Genomic DNA, 20,576 nt, shown 5'->3' with positions numbered 1-20,576 from the left:
TCACTTTTTAGATTAGAATCAATCTAAACATCAGGTCATAGACAGAGAACACAGGGGGCTAACACCTTCAACATATTATCTAGCTATCACCATTGTTAACAGCTAACCCGAGAATGCAACTTTAAAAAAAAGGTTTTGTGATTTACACATGGAAGAAGTGAAACTATCACTGTATACTAACAGATGAAAGGCTTAACGGACAATCAATTTTTCAATGTATAATTTCAGTTACATCACACTGCAAATTTTTGCTATAAATTCTGTGTTACGATCGAGGCCTCCACTATCACCTGATGAAGGAGCGTCGCTCCGAAAGCTAGTGTACTTCCAAATAAACCTGTTGGACTATAACCTGATGTTGTGTGATTTTTAAATGTGAAGGACTATGTTAGCCAGGAAACCCTGATTGGACCAGATTAACTGTTCCGATCACAGACCTCATATTTTATGAGGTCCACTTGGCTGACCTCAGCACAATTGTGCAGCTCATATTAGATATACACACACAATGAGATATAGTCCATCAGGTGTTTTTTATTTAGTCACTGTAAGGTGTAGTGTCCTTAGAGGTTTATTTGATGCACATCGTCTATGAGATTTAGTCTTTCAGTGCTTTACTAGCTACAGATTCACAGTTAGATATAGTCCCTCAGTGGTTTATTAGATCCGCACTCACTGTGAGATCCAGTGTTGCTCATTGATTTATCAAATGTATACTTGCACATATTGTCCTCAGTGGCTTATATATTTCCAGTATAACATCGAATATTCCTTATCAGGAATGGACCATAGCTGCTCCTCAGTTTCTGTTTGGTTTCACTTTTGGCAGAACTGTAAATATAAAACTAAGTATAAGATAGCCAATACTGAAGAAAATAGAAAATTCGAGGAAAATATCTATATACAGAAAATAATAAGAATGTGAAACTCCCTTCCACTTTGGATGTGTGATGCAAATGATGTAGTGACAAGGGGAAGCAATAAACAAGAGATTTAATTATTGGATAGATACCCAGTAAAAACCACTTAACCTGTTTTTGTGTGGTACGTTCGATGTAATTTGAATGTTTATGCCACCAAATGAAATAAAAGGTTTTGTTCAGAGTTTTTCTCATACAAACTGCAGCTCTTTCACTAAGATGGCTGTATTTATTGAGTGACTTGACATTTCTAAGACTGAGGAAGATTTGAGGAGAAAGTGAGGACTGCAGATGCTGGAGATCAGAGCTGAAAATGTGTTGCTGGAAAAGCGCAGCAGGTCAGGCAGCATCCAAGGAGCAGGAGAGTCGACGTTTCGGGCATGAGCCCTTCTTCAGGGTTTTGTGATATGCTATTGAGTAAAGTGGGTAAATGGAGTTGAGGTACAATTCAACAACCAGTTGAAAATATGGAAGTTGTTGAAAATATTCAGCAACTTGAGGGGCGGAATGGTCTCCACCCATACTTGTGAACCTTGCTAAAAGCAGTCATGCCTAGATTTTGAGTGAGGACAGGTTGGGGTTGGCTTGCAGTTCACCAACAAGTGGAGTATGCACTTGTTCTCTGGGACTCTGATGAAAGACACTTGAGTGAGCAGCAGACCTCAGAAAATCTCAACACCTCATGGAGACAATGAAGAAGAAAGATTGAACTGTCCATGTGAATAGCAGTGATTCAAATCACAGGCATACTTTTTGCATCATGAGTTCAACTCAAACCAACCTGTGGACAATTCTTAGAAAAGGGACAGAAACAATATAATTTCATTAATAGTTGAGTTATAGATTTGCAAATTTGAAATTTGAGACATGCTTATAAATGCTGGGAATTTACTGGTGTAGTTTTCTTTGTAAGTTTGCTTACCTTCTTGTCCCCAAAGGAATTCTGAGGCTCTTTAAAATTTAATGTTTCTTTGAATACTTCCTCATGACTGGTTTAAACTTCTTTCCACATTACCAACTATTTCTGTAACAACTTGTCTTCATTGAATATTGTGGTGTCTTCATTTTTCTGTTTGAACAGGGAGATCCGGGAATACTGGGAGATAGAGGTCCTCAGGGTGAAAGAGGAAGACCAGGTTATCCAGGACCTCGAGGAGAGAAAGGAATAATTGGGCCGTCTGGACCAATTGGGCCAATGGGAAAAGAGGGACCTCCAGGACTTCATGGGCCCCCAGGTATTCCGGTAAGAGTAATTTCACATAAATAAGTTGCCATGTCAATTACGCAATATCTTCAAATCAAAACTCTTTGCATATCCACAGGTCAAATGATTTCATTTTTTAAGTGGGGCATGAGTGTCACTGGCTGGCCACACATTTAATACCCATCCCTGGTTTTCCTTGAAAAGGTGGTGGTGAGTTGCTTTTTGAACAGCTGTAGTATGTCCATAATATCCTCAGGGAGGTCATTCCAGGAATTTGATCCAGCAGCAGTGATAGAACAGTGATATATTTCCAAGGCAGGATGATGATTGGCTTGAAGGGGACCTTGCAAGTAGTATTGTTCCCATGTATCTGCTGCCCTTATCCTTCGAGATGGTAATGGTCATGGTTTAGAAGGTCTGGTCCAATGAACTTTGCTGAATGTCTGCAGCACATCCTGTAAATAGTACACACTGTGGTTATAAGTGTTCTTGGTGGAGGGAATAGATGCTTGTGGGTATGGTGCCAATCGGTCTGCTTTGACTTTAATGGTGTTGAGTATTGTTGGAGCTGCACCCATGCAGGCAAGGAGTATTCCATCACACTTCTGATTTTGGTCTTGTAACAGATAGTAACTCATTGAATGTCAAGGAATGGTTTCCAAATTATCTCTTATTGGAAATGGTCATTTCTTAGCATTTGTCTGGTCTGAATGTTACTTGCCACTTGTCAGCTCAAGTCTGGATATTGTCCAGATCTTGTTACACTTGAACATAGACTTCCTCAGTTTCTGAAGAATTGCAAATGGTGCTGAACTCTATGGTGAAGGGATGATCATTAATGAAGCAACTGAAGATGTTGGGCCTCGGACATTACCCTGCATGTGCCTAGATGAAGGATAGTGAGGGAAATGTGAAGTATAACACACTGCTCCTTAGAAGAGCCACGCAAGGAAGAAGGAACAAAGGAGCTTCCAAAGCTACATCCATGGCACACAAAGATAATACATTACACAGACACAATTACAATAGCTAAACAGTCTCACAGAACATACTGGTTGTGCTGTAAATTCCAATATTAAATGTAAAATGATTTGCCAAGATTTTCCAAAAGCTATATTAAAACTATGTGCTACTTTTCAACGCAATATTTTAGTCTCACCAACAGCTCTCAAAGTTTGGAAGTTCATCCCTCCAACACACTTACAATCCAACCACATGTACAAGACTCATTGTTAGAAACAAGAAAGAGAGAATGGTGCAAAAGGAAGATCAATGAGCATGCAGTTATCCCAACCTGAACCAGGACAAAGCACCAGAGTTCAAGATTTTCATGTAAACATACGGGCTTTTGGAAAGATTTGACATTGTTGTGTCTAGCCTGGGTCCTACAATACTGCCCTCGATCTCTTCATCTCCAACTGCGGCCGCAACATTGACTGCCTCAACCTGTCCAACCTTCTCACCCACTCAAACCTCTCATCCTCACAATGCACAGCCCTCCAATCCCTTCACTCCAACCCCAACCTCACCATCAAACCAGCAGACAAGTGGCAGGTGGGGGAAGGGGGGGCAGGGGTTGAATAGTGATAGTTTGGCACACCAAACTCTACACTGCTGAAGCCAGGCACCAACTCATGGACATCTCCTCCTATTGGCCCCTTGAACATGACCCCACCTCCCATCACCAACCGTCATCTCCCAGACCATCCACAACCTCATTACGTCAGGGAATCTCCCACCTACAGCCTCCAACCTCATAGTCCGGGAACCCCACACCACCCAGTTGTACTTTCTACCCAAAATTCACGGATGTGACTGCACTGGTCAACCCATCATCTCAGCCTGCTCCTGTCACACCAAACTTATGTCTGCATTCCTTGACACTGATCTGTCCCCCTTGGTCCAGGATCTCCGCACATACATTCAGGAGACCACCCACACCCTCCGTGACTTTCATTTCCCTGGCCCCCAATGCTTCATTTTCCCCATGGACATCTGTCCCTGTACACATCCATCTGCCACAACAGAGGCTTCCTAGCCCTCAATTCCTTCCTCTCCTGCCGACTGAACAAATACCCTTCCACTTATTCGATTTGTTGAACTGGACCACATCCTCAACAATTTCTCCTTCGAATCCTCCCACTTTCTCCACACCAAAAGGATAGGCATGGGCACCCACATGGGCCCCAGCTATGCCGACCTCTTCATTAGGTATATGGAACTGTCCATCAGCCACATCTACACCAACACTACTCCCCACCTTTTTCTCTGCTACATCGATGGCTGTATTGATGCCAACTCGTGATCCCACAAGGATGTTGAACAGTTCATCAACTTCATGAACATCTTCCACCCGGACCTCAAGTTCACTTGGACCATCTTGGACACGTTCCTCTCCTTTCTGGATCTCTCCATCTCCATTTCCTGTGAACAACTCAACATGGACATATACTTCAAACTGACCAACCCCCATAGCTGCCTGGACTACACCTCCTTCCACCTTGCCTCTTGCAAAAATGCTATCCCTTACTCCCAATTCCTTTGCCTCCACCGCATCTGCTCCCACGGGGACCAATTCCACCATAGCACATTCCTAATAGCCTCCTCCTTCAGGGACTGCAATTTCCCCTCCCATGTGGTCAATGATGCCCTCCAATGCATCTCCTCTACTTCCTGCACCTCTGCCCTTGAACCCCACCCCTCTAATTGCAACCAGGACAGAACCCTCATGGTCCTCACCTTCCACTCCACCAACCTCAACATACAATGCATCATCCTCCACCATTTCTGCCAGCTACAAACAGACCCCACTACCAGGGATATATTTCCCTCCCCACCCCTGTATGCATTTCACAGAGACCATTCCCTCCCCAACTCCCTTGTTCGATCCATGACCCCAACCAACCCACCCTCCACTCCCGGCACCTTCACTTGACACCACAAGAAGTGCAAAACCTGCTCCCACACCTCCCCCTCCCTCACCTCCATCCAAGGCCCCAAAGGATCCTTCCAATTCCAATAGAGATTTACCTGTTCTTGCATACAAGTCATTTACTGTGCCTGTTGCCCGCGATGCAGTCACCTCTACATTGGGGAGACAGGACATCAACATGTGGAACATTTCAGAGAACATCTCTGGGACACACGCACCAATCAACCCAACTGCCCTGTGGCAGAATACTTCAACTTCCCCTCCCACTCCGCCAAGGACATGCAAGTCTTTGGCCTCCTCCACAGCCAAACTCTAACCACCCGACACCTGGAGGAAGAATGCCACATCTTACACCTTGGGACTCTCCAGCCACATGGCATCAATGTTGATATCACCAGTTTCCTCATTTCTCCTACCCTCATCTTATCCCAGATCAAATCCTCTAACTTGGCACCACCCTCTTGAACTGTCCTATGTGTCCATCTTCTTTCCCACCTATTCACTCCACCCTCCTCTCTGACCTATCACCATCACCCCTCACCATTTATCAATTGCATTCCCAGCTACTTTCCCCCAGACCTACCCCCTTCCCATTTATCTCTCAACTCCCCCTCCCCTTCTGCCAGCCCCCACCACCCCATTCCTGATGAAGATCTCATGCTCGAAACGTTGCTACTCCTGCTCTTCAGATGCTGCCTGACCAGCTGTGCTTTTTCAGCATCACACATTTTGACCCTGATCTCCAGCATCTATAGTCCTCACGTTCTCCTAGTTGATATATTATTCACCTAACGTACTTGAATGGACAGCATTAAATTCGGCACTGTAGGATTTCAGTAAGAAGGTTCACATCACCTGTTCAGGTAAAGTGAGGGGTGGACAAGATTTTATGATGCTCACTAGGAATTTCATGGTCAAGGCTTCTCTCCAATAATGCAAGGAATGTTACAAAATAACGTTGAGCAGCAGGAATCAGATATAAAGCTGGGAGGGCCAAATGCATTTACATTGAACGACAATGAGTTCTCGCTCGCTGAGCAAGAAAGAAGTTAAATATTCTGTAGGATCCCTTTATGACGGTCCTCTCCCCTTCTCAGTGACCTTCTACAGCAGTTTAGCCTCCAAGATCTGTGTTCTTCCAATTCTGGCCCCTTGCACATCTTGATTTAGCATTGAACTGCAATGCCTTCAGCTTCTTGTCTCCTCAACCCGAGATTCCTTTCCAAACCTCTCTGCCTCCTTGCTCTGCACTGTTCCTTTATAGGCTATTTGCTTTGACTAAGCTTTTAGGCCCATCCCTTAAAGTATGCTTTTGTGATAGATGTTGAATTTTCCTCATAATAACTCCCCAAAAGCCATTTTACTACAGCTAAAAGGTCCCAGATAAATGTCAGTTGTTGTAACTTAGAAAGGAAAACTGTGAGGCTCAATGAAGGATAATGTCAGGATGGCAAAAGCAATATATTTAAATAAGTGTAATTAACAGAATGTATCACATTGGTGAGGTTTAGAAATTGGATAAGGAATAGTTCTATAAACCTGATTGGCATAGTAACTGAAAGGCTGCTGTCTTTATTTTGCTTCAGACTTCACAGTTTAAAAGGAAGAAAAATACAGGGAGGCATAAGGATTACAAATTAAGATACATAAAGCATTATATAATAAGTAACATTTTACTCGAAAGCCCATTGTAGTGGAGTCAGACAAGTTTCCGAGCATAAATGATTTGCATTCAGTTACTTTTAAAAAAATTAGTGAGTGTCTTAGTTATAATCATCCCAAGATTGCGAGCTTTGTTATTTATGCCCGTGAATGTAAAGGTAGGAAATATTAAGCAAGGTTCAAACTCATATCCATAAATCAATGGGAAAAATTCCAAGGTTCCACATACAAGGAGTGCTCAAAACTCAATTCACTTCAATTGATAAACCTTTACCCCTTAAAAAGCAACATTTTGCTCCTTCCAAAAGGAATTGCAGTTTAGCAGGACTATGGTTTGATAACAGATCCCTATTTTATATGCTTTAGAACGAACATTTGATCCTTCAGCAGCCTCTTGATCTCTTCAAACATTTGATGTCAATGCTATGATATGAAATAGGGTTGTTAATAATTCTTGCTCATCACCTTTTCTGTCATTCTGGGAAATCTTAATAGTCCTCATTCAGAACCATATCAGCTGGTGTCTGCTGTAGCAGCTATCGAAGAACAAAGAACATTACACTGCAGAAACAAATCCTTCAGCCCTCCAAACCTGCACTGGTCCAGATCCTCTATCTAAACCTGCCGTCCGTTTTCTAAGGATCTGTACCCCTTTGCTCCCTGCCTATTCATGCATCTGTCTAGATACATCTTAAATGACGCTATCATTCCTGCCCCAACTACCTCCGCTGGCAATGCGTTCCAGGCACCCAGCACCCTCTGCATAAAGAACTTTCCACATAATCACCCCTAAACTTTTCCCCTATCACTTTGAACTCGTGACCCCTAGTAATTGAGTCCTCCATTCTGGGAAAAAGTTTTTAGCTATCCACCCTGTGTACACCTCACATGATTTTGTAGGCCTCAATCAGGTCCACTCTCAACCACTTCCTTTCCAATGAAAATAATCCTAATCTACTCAACTTCTCCTCATAGCTAGCACCCTGCATATCAGGCAATACCCTAGTAAACCTCCTCTGTACCCTCTCCAAAGCATCCACATCATTTTGATAATGTGGCAACCAGAACTGTACACAGCATTCCAAATGTGGCTGAACCAAAGTCTTATACAATTATAACATGACCTGCCAACTCTTGTACTCAATACTCTGTCCGATGAAGCAAAGCATGCCATATGCAATCTTGGCCACTCTACTGACCTGCATTGCCACCTTCAGGGAACAATGGACCTGAATATTCAGAGTTCTCTGCACATCAAATTTTCCCAGGCCTTTTCCATTTACTGTATAGTTCACTCTGGAATTGCATCTGCCAAAATGCATCACCTCACATTTTTCCAGATTGAACTCCATCTGCCATTTCTCTGCCCATCTCTCCAATCTATCTATATTCAGCTGTATTCTCTGACAGTCCCCTTCACTATCTGGTGCTCCACCAATCTTAGTGTCATCTGCAAACTTGCTAATGAGGCAACCTACACCTTCCTTCAAATCATTTATGTATATCACAAAGAACAGTCGTCCCAGCACAGATCCCTGTGGGACACCACTGGTCACAGGTCTCTATTTTGAGAAGCTACCTTCCACTACTACTCTCTGTCCCCTGTTACCCAACCAGTTCTTTATCCATCTAGCTAGAACACTCTAGACCTCATGCAGCTTCACCTTCTTCATCAGCCTACCATGGGCAACCTTAGCAAACGCCTTACTAAAGTCTATATTGATGCCATCTACATTCCTTCCCTCAGCAATAACCTTTGCCTCTGCCATGGAAATTAAATCGACTTGACTCAATAATTAGCAAGAGCAAAGAAAGGGTCTTTATTAAAAGTCCTGCAGGATTTTTGACTCATTAAACTAAGTCAGATGCCTCAATGCAAAGAGTACTGAAACATTATACAAATGCCTGCCTTATAGCATTCCTTATCACACTCTCAAGGGCAAAGGCTGGTGATACTCAAGTTGTTATCCTCTGATCCCCTGGTCCTAGACATAACAGTTCTTCACCTTTCGCTGTGTTCGACTATCGCACGGTCGAGTTGAATGTTTACAGAATTCAAACACAGATAACCTAACTGCAAATCTTTACAAAGCTCAGTACAGCATTGATTTAAAGAAAAGCATTCTCTTTCAAATTTCACAGTAAATGGATAATTTTCCATTACAGCCACCTCTTCAAAGAATTCTATTAGGTTGTAAGGCATGACCTTCCCTGCACAAAACATGCTGCCTATCACTGATAAGCCCATTTTGTTCCAAGTGGGTATATATATCCCTTAGTATCTTCTCCAGTAGCTTCCCTATCACTGACATCAGGCTCGCATGTCTTTAAATACCTGGATTATCCCTTATACCCTTCTTAAACAAAGGGACAACATTTGCAATTCTCCAGTTCTCTGGGACCTCCCCTGTTTTCAAGGATGCTACAAAGACATCTGTTAAAGCCCCACCTATTTCCTATCCCACTTCCCTCAGTAACCTGCGATAGATCCCATCCAGTCCTGGGGACTTGTCTACCTTAATGCCTTTTACAATACACAACAATTTCTCCCTCCTTATGTTGACGTCACCTAGAATAATCAAAGATCCATCCCTAACCTCAATATCTGCCATGTCCCTCTCCTCAGTGAATACCAATGTAAAGTACTCATTAAAACTTCTCTGACTCCACACATATCTTTCATGTTTGAGGCAAAAAAGACTGCAGATGCTGGAATCAAAGTAGACAGGCAGGAGGCTGGACACACCCAGCAGGCCAGGCAGCATCAGGAGGTGGAGAAGTCAATGTTTCAGGTGTAAACCTTCTTCAGGATTGTGAGTGGATGTGAGGGCAGCTTCAGAAAAAGGGGGGTGGCGGTGAGAGAGAGTTTTGGGTGGGGAGAAGGATTAAGTGGTGGGGTAGTGATAAATGAACACAGGTGGAGGGTAAGACTTGGTTGGCCGATGGGAGGAATGAATTTGGTTGATAGCGGGAAAGAAGGGTCACTACAGGAATGAAAGGGTGGAAGAGTGGCTGGAAAAGGAGTCGGGAATGGGAAGGAGGTTTATTTGAAATTGGAGAATTCAGTGTAGAATGCCCAAGCTGAAGATGAGGTGTTGTTTCTCCAATTTGTGGTGCGGTTCATTGCGGCAATGGAGGAGAACAAGGATGGTTATTTTGGTAAAAGAATGTGAAGGGGAATTAAAATTGGCAGTGAATGGGAGGTCAGGTCGACCCAGCTGAGATGCTCAGTGAAATGTACCCTTAGTTTACATTTGGTCTCATTGATGTAGAGAAGACCACATCGGGAGAATTGGATACAGAAAACTAGGTTCAAGGAGAGGCAGTTGAACCCATGTCTCACCTGGAAGGCTGTTTGGGGCCTTGGATGGAGGTGAGAGGGGTGGTGTGCAGATAGGTTTTACATCTTTTACAGTTGCAGGGGAAGGTACCGGGGGTTCAGGGATGTTGGTGGGGAGAGTAGTGCATACCAAGAATTGGTGAAGGGAGCTGTCCTTGCGGAAGGCAGAGAGGAGTGGGAAGGCGAAGATGCTGTTGGTGGTGGGGTCTTGATGGAAGTGTTTAAGGATGATATGTTGGATGCGGAGATTTGTGAGGTGGCAGGTGAGGACAAACGGGATCCTGTCTTTATTGTATTTGGAGTGGGGGGGTTGCATTAGAGTAGTGGAGCAGGGAATGGAGGAGGTGCAGTGGAGGGCTGTCTGGATGACAGAGAGGGGGAAAGCATGTTGTTCAAAATACATGGACATCTGGGATCCTTGGGAGTGAAATGTCCAAGCAGATGCAACAGAGGCAGGGGAATTGGGAATATGGGATGTGGTTCTTGTAGGTTACTGAGAAGGTGGAAGTGTGGTCCGGATAGTTGTGGGAGTCTTTAGGTTTATAGTAAACATCTATCTGTAGACTGTCACCGGAGATGGAAACGAAGAGGTCAAGAAAGAGGAGGGAGGCGTCCGAGCTAGACCATACGAATTTAAGAGGGGGATAGAAGTTGTGGGCAAAGTCAATAAGTTGCTCCAATTCAGCCTGGGTGCAGGATGTAGCATCGATGCAATCATCAATGTAATGGCAGAAGAGTTGAAGCATAGTGCCTGTATATGTACTGAAGAGGAACTGTTTGAAGTAGCTGACAAAGAGGCAGTCGTAGCTAGGGCCCATACAAGTACCTGTCGCCACCTCCTGGATTTGGAGGAAATGGGAGAGTTGAACGAAAAGTTATTGAGGATGGGGACTAGTTTGGTGATGCAGAGAAAGGTATTGGTAGTGGGGACTGGATGGTCTGTTGGAGAAGAAGAAGCTGAGGGCCTGAAGGCCATCCTTGTGGAATATGGACGTGTATTAGGACTGCACATCCATAGCGAAGATAAATCTCTGGGGGCAAGGGAAATGGAAGTTACCGAAGAGGCGGGGACCGTGTTTAGTGTCGCAAATGTAGGTGGGAAGTGTCTGGACCAAACAGAGGAAGATGAAGTCAAGACAAAAAGAAACGAGTTTGGTGGGGCAGGAGCATATGGAGATGATGGGCTGACCGAGGTAGTTGGGCTTGTGGATCTTGGAGAGCAGATAGATCTGGGCACTGGAGGGCTGGAGCTGCGGGACTATGACATTGGAGGCAGTGGAGGGGAGATCACTAGTGGCAGTGAGGTTCAATCATGTTTGGTAGATCAGATACAAAAAAGAGATTAGCAAAAATTTGTCATTCTAACCCAATTTTAGCCAAAGTCTGTTTATAGAATTGTCAATCATCATCAATTCTAATGGTGTTAGTTCAAAATCCTATTTTAGGTCATTCAGCAAAAAGGAAAAACAAAAATATTTAAAAATATAATAGATAATATGAATAATAAAAATAAATGCAAGATCAGTAGGTATCTTAGAGACAAGCATGACAATCATGGAAAGGCCAAGGTTATTAATTATTTCTGTAACCTTGTGTATGAATTGAGTTTGTTTTTACTTCTTGGGTAATAGTTGAAGAGAGTTTCTGCTGGCTCCTTTGTTACATGTTTCTACAAATCTGTTTGAAAACATTAGTCAGGAAAAGGAAATCAAAGTCGCATTAATCCAATGTTCAATACCAGAATACAGCTGGATTCCATCAAATCAGACTACATGTCATTGTCATCTCAAAGCAAACAGCTTGACTTTATAGGTTTACTGGCATATTCAGTTTGAACTACTTTCAGAGCAAGGGAACTTTTTCATCCCAGATATCTTCCACCTTGATATATTTTGATACATTTGTTTCCACTAAATAGTGGATGTCCTTGTGTCACCAGCAATTATTAATCAGAAATTTGGGCCAAATCAGTGGTTAGCACTGCTGCCTCACAGCACCAGAGACCAGGATTCAATTCCCGCTTCAGGCAACTGTCTGTGTGGAGTTTGCGCATTCTCCCTGTGTCAGTGTGGATTTCCTCCAGGTGCTCTGGTTTCCTCCCACAGTCCAAAAATGTGCAGGTTAGGTGAATTGGCCATGCTAAATTTCCCGCCCGTAGTGTTAGGTGAGGGGGAATGGGTCTGGGTGGGTTGCTGTTTGGAGGGTCGGTGTGGGCCTTTTTCCACACTTTAAGTAATCTATTCTAAATTTCTCTTTGATTTACAAGGGTGGAAACATTTCATTTGAAGAAATAGCAAGATTCATAAGACAGGAGGTCCACAGGGTTTTTGAAGGTAAGAAGCTGGAATATCATGTGCTGTTGCCCATGTGGCAATTTACCAATTGCCATTTGTCACATCTGTAAAGAGATTTTTTATATTGTTAGGATCTAATTTCAGCAGACAGTACACAAATATTAACCTCCGCATCATTGATGGGTCAAGGCAATGATATAAGCTTTTGGTTTGTGTGTGGGTACAAACATGAGGCTAGGCAAAGACACGTTCAACAGTGACACCACCCATAACAAACAACCGGATAAATTTTAATCTTTGATCCAATGCACAGGAACAGAATTATGCCATTCAGTCTCTCCAGTTTATTCTGTCATTCATTTCGTTACCACTACCAATTTTTACTACCAATGATCATGTAAAAGAATGCTTTCTAATTTCATTCTTCAGTCCCTGGTTCTAAATTTCAGGTCATGCTCCTTTGTTCCCTTGACACAAAGGAAAACAGTTGCTGTGTTGAATCCACTCAACATTTTAAAAAGCATCTCATAAAGGCATCCAAACCAATGTGCAATATCTGTCCAACAGGTCTATAAAACCCTGTTTTCTCTCATACTCTGTCCTTAAATGGTGAAGTAACATTTGGTACCTTCCAGCGTGCAGAAACTATTCCAGACTTCACCAAAACATCCACGATTTCTATAGCTACCTCTTTTATCATTTGGATGTGGAATGTCAGGAACCAGAGACTTATCAATCTTCAGTCTTGTTAATTTCTCCAATAATACCTTCTTATTAAACTAATTTCCTTCAATTTTTTATGCTCCATAGTCCCTTAGGTATTTTATTCTAGGAGTTTTATTATGTCTTCTTTCATTAAAAAACAGATAAAAAAAACTATTTATTTCACTTTGCTATCATTTTTCTATTTTCCCATTAAAAATTCTCCTGGCAATGGATCCACATTTCTCATAACCAAATGTTTCCTTTTACATGCCTGTAAGAAGCTTTTACAACCCAGTTTTATGTTTTTTACTAGTTTGCATTCATATTCTTTTCCCACTTTAATACTGTCTTGATCCTCCTTTGATATATCCTAAATCCTCCCAGTCCTTGGGTTTATTACTTTCTCTGGCAATTTTGCAGGCTATTATTTTAATCTTATACACTCCTGAAATTCCTTTGTTAGCCACAGTTGAAAGTTTTGTGCCTTGCAGGAATGTATTGTTTATGCAAACTATGTAATACTTCTAAACGTTTATTCATTGCCTATGCACCATCATATTTTTCTTATGTGTTTTCTCAACTCATCAGTCAGTTTGACCATCATACCTTTTAACAATCATGCTGTGAAGGAGCATTTAGGAAATAGTGACCATAATATGACAAATCTTTTACATTACATTTGAAGGTGATATTGTTTGATTTTGCAATTAGGCTGTTAAATTTGATCGAAGAAAATTCTGAAGGTATGAGGATTGGCAATTATGAATTGGAAAGATACTCTAGAAGATTTGACTGTAAACAGCTGGCATTTAAGGAAGTATTACAATCTGTCCCACAAATATACATTAACCCTAGACACAAAAATGCAGCAGGAAAAGAAAGTCAACATGAACTAACAAAAGAAATTAAATATAACATTGGATCGAAGATAGTGACTTAAGGTTGTTTAAGAATTTGGAGCAATTTAGAATCTAGCAAAGGGCAACCAAGAAACTAATAACGAGAAAAGAAGACATAAATGCAAATTAGTGAGAAACATGAAGGTGATCTACAAAAGCTTCTTTCGATATGTGAAAATGGAAAGGTTAGTAAAGGCAACTGTGGTGGCATTACAGCTGGAGGCAATAAATTTTGGATTTAGGACCATTAGGCACAGCCATTTTGGCATCAGTGATTTGGCGTGGTCTGTTAGGCACAGCCTATTTTGCCACAGACCCATTTAGGTGCAGAACTATTTTGGCGTAGATATACGGTAATCATCAACGAAAATCAACATAATAGTAGAATTATTAAATGGGTAGTTTCAATTGTTTGTAGTTATTATTAAAATAATTAATCATCAAAGAAGAACAACTGTAGAGGGAACTTTACAAGTAATTAACGAGTACCTAGAAAGTTTGTTGGAAGCTTGCCAAGAAACGATGCCTAACAACAGAGCGCTGAAGAAAATAGTTCGTAGGACAAGGAAAGAAATTACTGCTTACCCAGTAAATCCAAGAAATTTAGATGCACTTGTAATTCCAGATAGCTTTAAAACATATTCTGTTCATGAATATAGTGAAGAACAATTTTTACTAGCCGACAGCGGTAGCACCACCTGCAGAATTCTTATATTTGGAAGAAAAAGGGAATGTCGAGTTTCTGAAGCAATCAAAAAAGTTATATGTTGATGGAACATTCAAAATTTCCCCATCTCTATTTTCACATGTTTATGCTATTTTAGGGAAATACATAAAGGCGTGTTCCCACTGTTGTACGCTTTACTCCCAAATAAGTTACGAACAACATATGATAAATTATTTGAAATGATTTTGGAAATACAGCCTATATGCCACCCTGATAGTATCAACTGTGACTTTGAACTTGTACATCTCGTAGCAGGGCACAATATTCCGTTGAAATTAAAGAAATTCAGGGAATGTAATGGGTTATGTTTTTTTTTAGAAATTTTGAGGAACCATGGTTAGGAGTGGACTAATAACAGACTCAATGCAGTTGATACACAAATAACTACAAACCACTGGAAACTATCTATTCCACTATTATGTTGATTTTTGTAGATGACTACCGTATATCTGCGCCAAAATAGTTCTGTGCCTAAATGGATCTGCGGCAAAATAGGCTGTGCCAAATCACTCGCGCCAAAATGGCTGCATCCAATGGTCCCACTGCGATAAATTTTATGAATGAGAACAGGGAATGGGCAAAGGAACTAATTGACTACTTTGTATCTACATTCACAGAGGAAAATGCAGAAAATCTTCAAGGACTGCTAGGCAATCAAAGGACTTGTGACAATGAGGAACTAAAAATAAATTAGTGTTAATAAAGTTGAGCTCAAAATATTAATTGAATTACAAGTTGATAAATCCCTGTATAGATGTGTTATGTCCCTGTTTGTTAAAGGATATAGCTGTAGAGATGATAGATAGCTTTCAAAGTTCTGAAGATTCCAGAATGTTATTGGCAAATTGGTAAGTAACCGAGATAATCCCACTAGTTAAGAAAGAACTGCGAGGGAGAAGAGAGAACTATAGACCTGTTAAGTTTATATCAGTAAAAGGAGAATTGTTAGAATCTGTTATGAAGGATGTAATAACTATGCACTTAGAAAATAATGATAAGGTTGGGCAATGTCAACATGGATTTATGAAAGAAAAATCATGTTTCACAAAAATAAAGCAAAGAACTACAGATACTGGAGATCTGAGACAAAAAAAAGACAGAAATTTCTGAAGAAACCCAGTAGGTCTGGCAGCATCTGGAGGTAGAAAGCAGAGTTAGTATTTTGAGTTAGGTGACTCTTTATCAAAACTGTCAGCGGCTAGGAAAAAGTCGGATTTGTGATGAAACCAAAGGTGAGGTGGTAAGCAGTGCAAGTGCAGAAGTGAGTGAATAAGTGGAGATAGAGCCCAGCGAGAAATATATGAACAGGGTAGGTAAATGAGAAGCTAATAGGTAGCAAGCTTGGACTGAAGATAAGCTAAATAAATGACAATAACAGCAAAGAGTAAGAGAAACTGGATGAGTTGTACTGAATGCAACCCATATAATCTGCTAAAATGCCTAAGACTATGTGAGAGTGGGTGACTGTGCTCAAAGCAACCCATGTCATAAAAATTCCAAGGAAGGGTCACTCGACCCGAAACATTAATTTTGAATTCTCTCCACAGATGCTGCCAGACCTGTTGAGTTTTCCAGCAATTTTTATTTTTGTCTCATGTCATAACAGGACCACATGTGGGACTGACAAAAAAAAAGGATGGAATCCGGATCTAAAATTATTGAACTTATTGTTTAATCCGAGAGTCTTAGAGTTCCCCAAATAGAAAATGAGATTGTGCAGAGACTTGTTGGAACACTGCAGCAGACCTGTGAGAGAAATGTTGGCCAGGGAACATGGTGGTGTGTTGATTTGGCAGTCATCTGGAAGCTCCATTTTTGCAGACATAGCATAGGTAAAGCAGTCATCCAGTCTGTGTTTCATCTCACAAATTATGAACAGCAAATACAGTCGATTGGACTGAATGAAGTACAGTAGACTAGATTGAATGAATCACTGCTTCACCTGGAAGGTATGTTTGGGTGGCCTTGGATAGTGAGGAAGGAAGAGATAAATGTAGAGACATGACACATGTAGCAATTGCATGCGAAAGCATCGCAGATGTGTGAGGAGATGTTGGGAATGGAGGATAAGTATACCAGAGTATTGCAAAGAGAATGGTCCCTGTGCAATGCTGACAAAGCAGGAGAGGGGATTATTTGTCTGGTGGGGGCATCCCGTTTAAAGTGATGGGAATGACAGCTTACATACTTTTGGATATAGAGACTGGTGGAGTGGTTAGTATGGACAAGGAGCACCCTATCATTGTTGTGGGAGGGAAGACAAGTGGTGAGGGCAGAAGCACAGGAAATGAGTCATAAAACATAAAACATAGAACAATACACTGAAGAACAGGCCCTTCAGCCCTCAATGTTGTGCTGACCTGTGAACTATTCTCAGCTCGTCCCCTGACACTATCCCAAAATCATCCATGTGCTTATCTAAGAATTGTTTAATCCTGAGAGTCAGTCACAACTAAGGGCCCTGTTGACCATGGTAGTGTGCAATCCTTAGTTGAAGAAAGATGTGGACATTTCTGAGGCCCCCCTGTGGAAGGTGGAATCATCCGACCAGGTGCAACAGAGATGGAGAAATGGGGGAGAATGAGATGGAGTCCATATAGGAAGCAGGGCATAAGGATGCATAGTCAAGGTAGCTGTGGGAATCACTGGGTTTGTAGTGGATATTTGTGGCCAGCCAATCCCCAGAAATAGAAACAGAGATGTCAAAGAAGGCAAGGGAGGAGTTGAAGATGGACTCGGTGACGGTGAGGGCAAAATGGACTTGATAAATTTTCACTGTCCAGAGCAAGAAAGTGTGGCAGCTTCATTGATGGACCAGAGAAAGAGCTGGGTGGAGAGGGCCCTGAGTTAGATTGAAACAAGGAGTGTTTCACATCCCCCAAAGAAGACTGGTGTAACTGAGGTCCATGCAGGTACCCATGGTCACACCTTTGACCTGAAGGAAGTGAGAGGAGTTAAAGAAGTAGTTGTTGAAAGTGAGTATAAGATTGATTAGATGATGGAGGGTGATGGTAGTTGGAATCAGTTTAGGCCACTTCTCCAAGAAGAAGTGGAGAATTGACATAAGTGGAGAAGTAAGAAACAGAGGTAACCTTGGTTTCGAGTCTGGTATGACTCTTCTCAAAATTCATTAACTCTGTTTTTCTCTCTCTATGGACACTGCCAGACTTGTGAGTTTCTCGTGCACTTCCATTTTTATTTCAGATCTCCAGCATCCACAATATTTTGCTTGCCTTACAATAATCCAGAGTCACGGACGAATACGTTGGGAACAGGAATTCAAAACCCACCACAGGAAGTCATGAGGAGGCAGTTATGTTGTCCCCTGTCAGGGCATAGTGCTGGGTCCAATGGCTGAGCCTCAATCCAAGTGGAAACCTGCAGGAATTTGTCAATCCTTCACCTGCCAACAATCAGGAATCATGCGGACCCCCCTACTCCCCTCCCACCCCCAAAACAGCCATAGTCGATGATACCACCGCTCCCTGTCTCCTGTAAGGTCATTAAGATCTCCTTAACCACTCATCAACTGACAGATCAACAAGGCGCGGGCATAGAAAGTCAACAAGCGTCAATGCATGGCTTCAGAATGCAGAATTAACACCAGATTTAATCCCTTCAATGCTGCTGAGTTCTTGTTCTGAATTGATTTGAGAGCTGGAATTTCAGTACTTTCAGTAATTTCAGTGGGGATTATTTTTCTAGATCTACTCTAACCAGACCACTCATGATTTTGAAAACATCTACCAGATCTCCTTTCGTCTTTCTTCTTTTGAAGGAAAACAGACTCAACATCTTCAATCTATCCTCATGACTGCAATTTCTCATTCCTGGGACTACTCTTGTAAATCACTCCTGCAAGTTGTCCAATGCATTTACATCTTTACCATAATGTGGCACCCAAAATGGAACACAGTTCTCCAGCTGACGTCTAATATCAGTCTTCTACAAGTTTAACATCAACTCGTTGTTCTTGTACTCTATGCCTTTATTAATAGAGTTGAGAACACTGTATGCTTTATCAACTGCACTCCCTGCTGACAAGCCATCTTCAATTATCTGTGCACACATCCACTCAGATCCATGCACACACCCACTCAGATCTGCGCACACATCCACTCAGATCTGCGCACACATCCACTCAGATCCATGCACACACCCACTCAAATCTGTGCACTCATCCACTCAGACCTGTGCACACATCCACTCAGATCTGTGCACACATTCACTCATCTCCATGCACACATCCACTCTGATCTGTGCACACATCCACTCAGATCTGTGCACACATCCGCTCAGATCCGTGCACACATCCGCTCAGATCTGTGCACACATCCGCTCAGATCTGTGCACTCATCCACTCAGACCTGTGCACACATCCACTCAGATCTGTGCACACATTCACTCATCTCCATGCACACATCCACTCTGATCTGTGCACACATCCACTCAGATCTGTGCACACATCCGCTCAGATCCGTGCACACATCCGCTCAGATCCGTGCACACATCCATTGGATCCGTGCACACATGCACTCAGATCTGTGCACACATTCACTCAGATCTGTGCACACATTCACTCAGATCTGTGCACACATACACTCAGATCCGTGCACACATCGACTAGATCTGTGCACACATCCACTCAGATCCGTGCACACATTCACACAGATCTGTGCACACATTCACTCAGATCCATGCACACATCCACTCAGATCCGTGCACACATCCGCTCAGATCCGTGCACACATCCATTGGATCCGTGCACACATGCACTCAGATCTGTGCACACATTCACTCAGATCTGTGCACACATTCACTCAGATCTGTGCACACATACACTCAGATCCGTGCACACATCGACTAGATCTGTGCACACATCCACTCAGATCCGTGCACACATTCACACAGATCTGTGCACACATTCACTCAGATCCATGCACACATCCACTCAGATCCGTGCACACATCGACTAGATCTGTGCACACATCCACTCAGATCCGTGCACACATTCACACAGATCTGTGCACACATTCACTCAGATCCGTGCACACATCCACTCAGATCCGTGCACACATTCACTCAGATCCATGCACACATTCACTCAGATCCGTGCACACATCCACTCAGACCTGTGCACACATCCACTCAGATCTGTGCACACATCCACTCAGATCCGTGCACACATCCACTCAGATCTGTGCACACATTCACTCAGATCTGTGCACACATACACTCAGATCCGTGCACACATCGACTAGATCTGTGCACACATCCACTCAGATCTGTGCACACATTCACACAGATCTGTGCACACATTCACTCAGATCCGTGCACACATTCACTCAGATCCGTGCACACATTCACTCAGATCCGTGCACACATTCACTCAGACCTGTGCACACATCCACTCAAATCTGTGCACACATCCACTCAGATCCGTGCACACATCCACTCAGATCCGTGCACACATCCACTCAGATCTGTGCACACATTCACTCAGATCTGTGCACACATACACTCAGATCCGTGCACACATCGACTAGATCTGTGCACACATCCACTCAGATCTGTGCACACATTCACACAGATCTGTGCACACATTCACTCAGATCCGTGCACACATTCACTCAGATCCATGCACACATCCACTCAGACCTGTGCACACATCCACTCAAATCTGTGCACACATCCACTCAGATCCGTGCACACATCCACTCAGATCCGTGCACACATCCACTCAGATCCGTGCACACATTCACTCAGATCTGTGCACACATACACTCAGATCCGTGCACACATCGACTAGATCTGTGCACACATCCACTCAGATCTGTGCACACATTCACACAGATCTGTGCACACATTCACTCAGATCCGTGCACACATTCAC

At 42.6% G+C, this 20,576-nt stretch overlaps 1 protein-coding gene across 1 annotated transcript in view; it reads left to right on the top strand.

Moving 5' to 3' along the window:
• Nucleotides 1-20,576, top strand: part of LOC132835750 (collagen alpha-1(XIX) chain-like) — a 178,982-nt gene that overhangs the window by 133,124 nt on the left and 25,282 nt on the right. The window contains exons 36-37 of the mRNA XM_060854846.1: nt 2,002-2,163; nt 12,325-12,391. Of these exons, the coding sequence (XP_060710829.1) occupies nt 2,002-2,163; nt 12,325-12,391 (229 nt within the window). The remainder of the gene's footprint in view (nt 1-2,001; nt 2,164-12,324; nt 12,392-20,576) is intronic.

The sequence above is a fragment of the Hemiscyllium ocellatum genome, chromosome 3 (assembly GCF_020745735.1).
Source record: "Hemiscyllium ocellatum isolate sHemOce1 chromosome 3, sHemOce1.pat.X.cur, whole genome shotgun sequence".
NCBI classification, from domain to species: domain Eukaryota; kingdom Metazoa; phylum Chordata; class Chondrichthyes; order Orectolobiformes; family Hemiscylliidae; genus Hemiscyllium; species Hemiscyllium ocellatum.
Note: the sequence above shows the minus strand (reverse complement) of the source record. Positions and strands in the feature narration are given on the sequence as shown.